This window comes from Orycteropus afer, unplaced genomic scaffold, assembly GCF_000298275.1.
Source record: "Orycteropus afer afer isolate SDZICR_OR568_19922 unplaced genomic scaffold, OryAfe1.0 scaffold00006, whole genome shotgun sequence".
Taxonomy (NCBI): domain Eukaryota; kingdom Metazoa; phylum Chordata; class Mammalia; order Tubulidentata; family Orycteropodidae; genus Orycteropus; species Orycteropus afer.
In genome coordinates this window covers 15,052,792-15,061,051 of record NW_006921593.1, presented here as the reverse complement: position 1 = coordinate 15,061,051, position 8,260 = coordinate 15,052,792, and the positions used below count along the sequence as shown (strand labels likewise).

General features: G+C 49.2%; 1 protein-coding gene across 1 annotated transcript in view; it reads right to left on the bottom strand.

Moving 5' to 3' along the window:
• Nucleotides 1-5,811: 5,811 nt before the first annotated feature.
• Nucleotides 5,812-8,260, bottom strand: part of LOC103198777 (serine/threonine-protein phosphatase PP1-gamma catalytic subunit-like) — a 9,578-nt gene continuing 7,129 nt past the window's right edge. The window contains 3 exon segments of the mRNA XM_042781177.1: nucleotides 5,812-5,882; nucleotides 6,779-7,069; nucleotides 7,072-7,735. Coding sequence (XP_042637111.1) covers nucleotides 5,812-5,882; nucleotides 6,779-7,069; nucleotides 7,072-7,735 — 1,026 coding nt within the window.

The window sequence follows — 8,260 nt, the reverse complement described above, 5'->3', positions numbered from 1 at the left end:
CAGTAAGGCCCTATCTTCGTTGTGGGGTGAGGTTTAGGGACATTTTCTGGTTGTCAAGGGCCTCGAACATGAGCTTTTATCCCATTGGTGATAAGTAGTCAAGGTTTTGAGGGTCCTGGATGGCGCAGTGGTTAAGTGTCCAGCTGCCAGCCGAAAGGTTGATGGTTCACACCCACCAGCTGCTCTGCAGAAGGATGTGGCAGTCTGCTTCCATAGATGTTGCAGCATTGGGTGTTCTCTGCTGTTACCGTGGCTAGAAGGTACACAGACAGCTTGATAGTGAGGTGCCTAGGGATTTTTACGATGGGCACCTCACAGCATGTTTTTCTTCTTTTCATTGGATGAATTTGCTTCAGTTGAGAATCTGTTATGTACCATGCACTATGCTAGGCACTTAACAGTTTACAATATTCAAGTCTTGCAAAATTCCTGCAAGAAACCTATTGCTTCTTCATAGACAAGGAAAATAGGCCTCCAAGTGGTTAAGTTACTGGTGAATTGAAGGCCACGCAGCTGGTAAGTGACAGAGCTGATGGTTATGCTTAATCCCAATGGACCACAGAGCCTAGGCCCCTATACCATGTGACCTATGTTGGATACTCCACTCCCAATGGCCCCTTGGTTTCATCACTCCATAGAGTGGTCTCCTTGTTCCTTCCTGTCTCTCCCATTTCTCCCCATTCTTCAGACGCCATCCCGACAGCCCCCCTGTGAAGCTACATGCAACCACAGATTGATTAAAAAGATTGTATTACAGCCCAGTTGCAGGACAATTGGCCACCGTGAGTTAAATGGTTCGCTGTACTATACTCACCTGGGACAGTGTTGGCAAACATATTAACACTGAAAGGTTTGTTGGGGACAGTGGGTTAATGCACAGTCAAGCTGGTGGGAAGTGGCACAAACAAGCTGAAAGAGAAGTTTAAAGTCATTAAAAAAAAAAAAAAAAAGATTACAGCCTTGGAAGCCCCGTGGGGACAGTTCTGCTCTGTCCTTTAGGATCGCTGTGAATTGAGATTGACTCGGCAGCAGTGGTGGTTTGGTTTTCGTGTGGGTTTTGGGGTGGGGTGTGATTAGAGCCAGGTTCAGGAAGGTGACACCACTGAGAATGGGGATGGGTATAGGGTACAGGGAGTGGGACACTGGGTCGGGTCGCGTTGGAGAGATGGACCTCGGGCAGTGGCCGAGAGTGCAGGACAGGTTGGAGCTGAGAGATGCTGGGAAATCCACAGTGGGGTGGCCTTTGTGGGAGGTGGGACAGGAAGGTGTCGGAGACCAGGTGACACTCATGGACGTATGGAGTGGTGAAGGGCCAAAAACGAATTTGAAGTTTTTTTTAACGTGAGGTGTTTGTGGGCCCCCCCTGGATGAGGTGCGACCTTGGTGAATGTGTCCAAGGATGGCGTCCGGGGAGTGCCAGTGTTAAAGGAGGAAATGCCAGAGGGGTGTTGGTGCTTGGCTGACGTTGGACGTCGAGGTCATTGTTAATTAAACGCGATTCCAAGGGTCTGTCGTTCTCCTGTGGGAGCATCTTCAGGATGAAGGTGCCGACGGCGGAAAGAGCTCGGGTGTTGCTGACTCTGAAGCAGATACGGCCTCCGCGGCATTTCTTACGAGCCGAGTCGTGAGTTCTGACTTTTAAATTGTTCCTTTTGCACTCTCTTCAGAAAGTAGCCGTTGGTGTCCCACCTACAAGTAGGTCTGTGGTGCAGAGTCAAGGCTGGGGGTTGTCCAGTCACTTTCCAACAATAACTGACAATAACTTACTACTTCCTGCTGTTAACCAAAGCAGTTTCTGTAATGTTCTAGAGCACTTTGGAAATACTTCAGAGACAAGTGGGAAACGCCAGCAGGACTGAGTGTGGGAGGGGGCTGCAGAGAGTACCCCACTCTCTCCTGGAAAGGCTACAGGCCAGACCTTTGGCCTCCATGCAGGAGATGAGGAGGGCCTTTGGGGAATCTGAGTGGCCCAAGAGAAAAGACTAGAATTAATGACATCAGAGGGTCCCCACTACAAAGGCCTCACTGCAATCTCCCTCCCTGGCTAAGGAGGCTGGGAACTCACAGCCTCCTCCCAGTGTTCAGAGCCGGGTTTGCATCAGACCACAGCAGCGCTCACAGGTTTTAGAATCCCCATCCTTCACTGGGAGCAGCCGGCCACGGGCCTTTGAAGAACGCCTCTGTCCGAGAAACAGAGCAGAGCTCTCCTGGACTCAGTGGGGCCCGTACAGGAGGAAGACTTTGAAAAACCAAACATCGGCGTGCACTCGGAGACGAGAGAAAACGTTGTATACACAAAACAGGATGCTCTGAAAAAAAACATTCAAGGAACCCAGAGAGAACCCTTGAACATCAAAAATACAGTAGCAGAATTACACTCTGCTGAGGGGTGAAGCGTAAAGTTGAGGAAATCTCTTAGGAAGGAGAGCAGAAGCCAAAGGGATGGAAAATGAGAGAAAGAAGAAAATTTAAGGCTCAGACCAGGAGGTGCTGCAGCTAAATAATAAGTTTCAGTAAGAAAGAGTAGAGAAAATAGAAGCACGTTGTCCACAAACAAATTGAAAACAATTTCCTAAAAGCAAATCTTTCTGGATTGAAGGAGCCCAGCAAGTGACTGGCACTGGGATGAAAATTCCGGGGATCTTTCATGCCCCTCAGTTCCTGGGCGGAGTGAACAGTAAACACGCTTGGCTGCTGCCCGAGAGGCTGGAGGTTCACATACCCCCAGAGGTACCAGAAAGACCTGGTAATGAATGAACTTCAGAAATCAGCCACTGAAGACCCCGGGAGGTGCAGTCTGACTCAAACACACACGGGAGCCTGTGAGTCAGAGCTGATGGCCAGCCGCTGTTCTGGTTTTTGGTTTTCACTTTCTCGTCTGTTCAGTTCCCACTTTGGATATTGGGACAGTGGGTGGCACGTTTGGATGGTCAGGTTGCTGTAATCTGTCTCTGAGTGTCAGACAGTGACTCGGGACAGGAAGAAGCAGAATTTACCTACAAACGTGTCTGAAGTGATCGATTCTGGGACTTGGATAATGAGAGTGGGTGGAGACGGTCTTGGTGTCCACTCCCAGGCACATTGCTGTGAGTGTTAGGCCCTTGGGACAAAGGAGATGGTGTTAGCTTCCAGAGGAAATGTGAGGACAGATCACAGGCAGACCACTGCAGGTCAAGAGGCAGAACGGCCGTGGACTTCTCTACCGCAGCCCTGGAAGCTCAGAGATGGTGAGCGCTGCTTTCACAGTTCTGAAGGAAAATACCGTCAGCATTATCAGCAGCCGGTCTCTTTTCCACCAAGGGCACCTTCAGCCTTAGGGCCAACCAGTTGTCTAGCTGACTGTCATGGCGACCTCATGTGTCAGATTAGAGCTGTGCTCTGTAGGGTTTTAATGGCTGGTTTTTCTGAAGTAGATCAGCCTTTGTTCCAAGGCTCTTTTGGGTGTTCCTGAGCCTCCTGCCTTTTGGTTAGCAGTTGAACAAGTTAGCTATCGCCACCCAGGGACTCCTGCAGAGGCAAGACCTCAACCACACCCACTGCCGTGGAGCCAATTCCGACCCACAGTGCCCCTAGAGGACAGAGTGGAACTGCCCACAGCGTCTCCAAGGCTGTCATCTTTACGGAAGCAAACTGCTACGTCTTTCTCTCAAAGAATACCAGAAATTGGAGGCCCTAGTGTGTTAAGTCCCTCCTTGCCAGTCACCAGCTTTGAAAATGATCTACTCAGGGTCATCCCCGTCGCCCTGTGTTTTGTCAGCATAACAACTTTGAGTACCGTCTGTATGCCAGGCACTGGTCTAAGCCCTTGGAAGAGAGTGCTGGCACTTCCAAAAAATCAACCATTCAGAGCCCTTTGGAGCACGGTTCTCCTCTGAACACATGGGACCCCGTGGAACTGATTGGGTAGCAGCTGATTGATTCTACACCTTGAGGATGTAGCTGTCACTAACAGGCCAGCTACTTGCCCTCCTAGACTTTACTAGGTGTTGGCTTTGTGCTAATAAACAAATAAGTACATGACTGCAGAATAGTTATGGAGTCCCTTGGACAGGTGGTTAAGCCCTCGACTGCCAGCTGAAAGGTTGGAGGTTCGAACCCGCCCAGAGGTGCCTGGGAGACAGGCCTGGTGGTCTGCTTCTGGACAGTCGCAGCTGGGAAAGCCCCCGCTGCTCATGTGGGGCCAGGGCTGACTCGACAACAGCCACATGGAGCGTTTGTGCTGGCGGCCAGTGCTGTAGGAAAGGACGGGGCGGGGCGTGGGGGGCCTCGCTGATGAGGTGAGGTGTGGTGGCGGTCTGAAGAAATGGGGGCTCAGGCCACAGGGTGATCTGGATGGTGAGCAGTCCAGGCCGGGGCAACGTGAGGGCAGAGGACCTGTGCTGGGCGCCTGCCCAGGGTAGTTGAGCAGCAGGGAGGCCTTGTGGCTACATTGGAGTCAGTGAGGGGGAGCTGTTCCAGGCCCAATGGGTGGGGCCCCAGCTGTCACCCAGGGCTTGGCAGGGGCCATGGCAAGGGCTGGATGGGAAGCCCTGCCCTCCAGGGGCCGGAGGTACTGGGTGCACAGGGCTCCTGGGCGCTTGGCTGCTCACCCAGAAGGTGGAGGCTCCAGTCCACCAAAGGCGCCTCAGAAGAGAGGCCTGGTGATCCGCTTCTGAGAACCGGACACGCCTGGGGTGCCGTGAGTCGGGAACAGCTCGGGGGTCACTGGTGACTGGGTTGGGAGCGGGTTGTCAGGTGTGAGAGGGGAGACCCGAGGGGGGCTGCTGGCGGCTGCTGTAGGCGGTTGAGAGCCATTGGAACCGTGGCTGCGGGCAGGGATGGTGGCGGTCAGGCTCTGGATCTGTTTGGAAGGTAAAGCCCTGGGCAGGTTCATTTTTTTCCTTTTTTAGTATTCTATGTTATTTTAATAATTTATTTAATGTTTTATTGTGTTTAGAGTGAAGGTTTACGTAGCAAAACAAGTTCCCGTTGAACAGTCTCCACACGACTCAGGGTTGCTGCCAACCTCCCTCACTGCGTTGCTATTCCCGTTCGTTCCTGAGCGGGTCGCGACCCCGTCATGGCCACATGTGTCCTTTTACTTCCTTCTACAGTCATCTCCTTAGATCCACCTCACTCCGCTGAGTGAGCCGTCTCCTGGATTTGAGTCCACGTCACACAGTGGATGCCCGAGTCTTGGGAGGAACATGGAAAGTGTGCTGGACAGAATCCAGGCTTCCAGGAGCTTGGACACTCCCACGGGAATATGGCTTGGTGTGCATTGACCGTGGCTAAGATCTGTCTCCTGGGAGGAGCTGACCCGGGCCTGGGAGACCTCGGAAGACAGAGGGTAGTGTGGGCTGCAAGCCCTCTGGCCTCAGTCAGCTCTGTGGGGAGCTTTGTTGTTGTTAGTTTTCATCAAGGCAGTTCCGACTGATGGGGACTTGGTTTGAGCTGGGTTTGCATCCCGGACCAGAATCAACCTTCCGTCTCAGCAGCGTGACCGTGTGTCGCTTACATTTATCAGGCTGTACTGTCTGAGGTCGTGCATGGGGATTGTGGGATGCAGGAGAAGGCCTTTTTTTTTTTTTTTTTTTAACAAGTTCTTCATTTAGTAAGTCTGAATTCATTTTCACCACATGGTATTTATTATACACGGTCATCTGTTGAAACATTTCTTTTTAACAGATCTTGGTTAAAAAAGTCATAGATACTGTGAGTTTTGTATAAAGTGGTGACTGGCAGATATAGTAAGTTAGTTCCTTTGTTTTGACTTTTAAGCCTCAACTTCACCGCAGAATAGAGACTGTAGGCCAAATAAAACATAATCGGTCACTCGTATAGAACAGTATTGTTTCCATAATTTGAAGCTTTCTGAATGGACGGGTTCAGGCCTGATGCAACTGTAAAAAGATTACTTAGTGAATAGACTATATGGAAATTGTACAAAATGTTACTAACTTCAATTATTAATAGCTTAAACAGCACTACCTTATTAACTGCTATTCAAAATAAAAAAATCTTTTTTTGAATCCCCAAAAGGTGGCATGTGAACATAACCATGCCACCTTGTACTTAGGGTCGTTGTCAATACTATTTCAACAGAAACTTTGGCTTCAGGAAAGAGTCACAGACATTTAAAATAATGGCTTTAATCATCATTTTAAGTATATGGTAGGGGAAACGTGTGCTTTAATTAAATATATCATACCAGTGATGCTGGCAAGTTTGAAAGTTACTCCTAATGTTGATAGCAATAAAAACTAGTTGGTACATGAAAAGACAATGAGAGGAGAAAAAGCAATCCCTTTGAAACAAATTAAAAAATATGTTCACAGTGATTTATTTCGACAGTATGCATTTCATGACAATAACATTTACAGATTCAGAGCACCCTAGAGCTCTCTTTATGCCCTAAAGAAAACGAGCATTTACATCATTCATGGATTATACTGAATTAAAAAAAAAAAGATCAATTGTATACTTACCCCTCAGACAGGATAAACTGTCCTGGGGTGTACAGCTTAACACCATCATTAAGTTGTTTGCAAAAGGAACAGAGAATTAAAACACAAAACAAAACACTTTTCTTGGGAGTGCAGTCGTTCATCTGCTGTTACAACCAGCAAATGCTATTCAGTAAATCAAAAATGGGAGGGGCTCACAGACAGATCTATCTGAGCCAGCTGACCAGTACACGTTACAGTTTTAAGAAGGAAAGTTACATACTCTATGCTACAAGCCCCGACTAGGCAGTGTCAAAACGACATCTGTTTCTTTGCTTGCTTTGTGATCATACCCCTTGGTGGTGTAGTGGCATTCAGCTTCTTTTTCTCTGCAGGCCTTAAAATCTGAAAAGAACACATTAGCGTTTCGTCCACACTCATCATGGCACCTGCATTGTCAAATTCTCCACAATATTTTGGTGCAGAAAACGGAGTGACCAACTGCCTCCTAGCAAAAAATTCATATCCATCTTCTCCATCTTCAACCACCTGATGGGCTCTATATATAAGATCCAAATCATGCTTATGGAGAAATTTTGCAACCACTTCTGCACCAAATGTGAAGGACACTCCTTTATCATTTCACCCCAGCCTAAGACATCTTTATCGGGGTCAGACCACAAAAGATCACAAAGAAGACCTTGATCTGGTACATGAGTTGGTCGCGTAATTCGCGGAATCTGCTCCAAAGACTGAAGATCTGGTGGTAAACCTCTGTGGCAGCAGAGTATCTTCTCATCCACGATGACAGCTGTTAGCAGACAGTTAAAGCAGGCCATAAACGTTGTCCAGGGTTTAATGTTGTGTCTTCTTGTCCATTTGTCATAAAATCCATAAATTCCATTGATGCTGGCACATTCGTGGTTCCCTCTGAGAAGAAAAAAGTTCTCGGAATATTTGATTTTGTAGGCCAATAAGAGGTAGATCGTCTCCCGTGACGGCTTCCCTCTGTCCACATAGTCCCCAAGAAACAGGCAGTTGCTTTCTGATGGGAAACCACCATATTCAAAAAGTCGAAGCAAATCATAGTTTTGACCATGGATGTCACTACATATTTTGAGTGGTGCTTCAAGTTCTTGGAGGATAGGCTGACTGAGAAAGCTCTCCCGAGGCTTTAGGCACAGTCCTCTGATTTCATTCTGCTGCAGCTGGACGTTCTCACCTGGCTTAGGCCCTCACTTCAGCAGCCGTTGGATGATGCTGTCGATGTTGAGTTTGTCTGTATCCGCCTTCCCACTGCTGCCTCGCACCTGGCACACACACACCTTCCCCACGCCACGAGCACAGAGGTTGTAGTGGTGCCGGCAGCAGCAACCGCAGCGGGTTCCCCCCACCAGCCGCCCTGCTTCCTGCTTCCTCCTTCACTCCCCACTGGAACCACCAGAAGAACAAAATGGCTGCCGACTCCTTAGCCAACCTTGAGCAGTGCAGGAGAAGGCCTTTTACAGGCAGTTGTAGCCCATGGAAATGGGTCGCACAGTGGAATGTAGTGTCACCGTGTAAATCTATGAGCCCTGGTAGTGCAGGGGTTAAAGAGCTCAGCTGCTCAAACTGCTGAAAGGTCAGCAGTTCAAACCTGTGAGCTGCTCAGCCGGGAAGGATGAGACAGTCCACCTGTGAAGATTGACAGCCTTGGAGACCCTGTGGGCAGTTCCACTCTGTCCTCTAGGGGCGCTGTGGGTCAGAATGGACTCCAGGCAGTGGGTGTGGTTGGGGCTTTGCTTCTGTGAAGACTGACAGCCTTGGAGACCCTGTGGGCAGTTCCACTCTGTCCT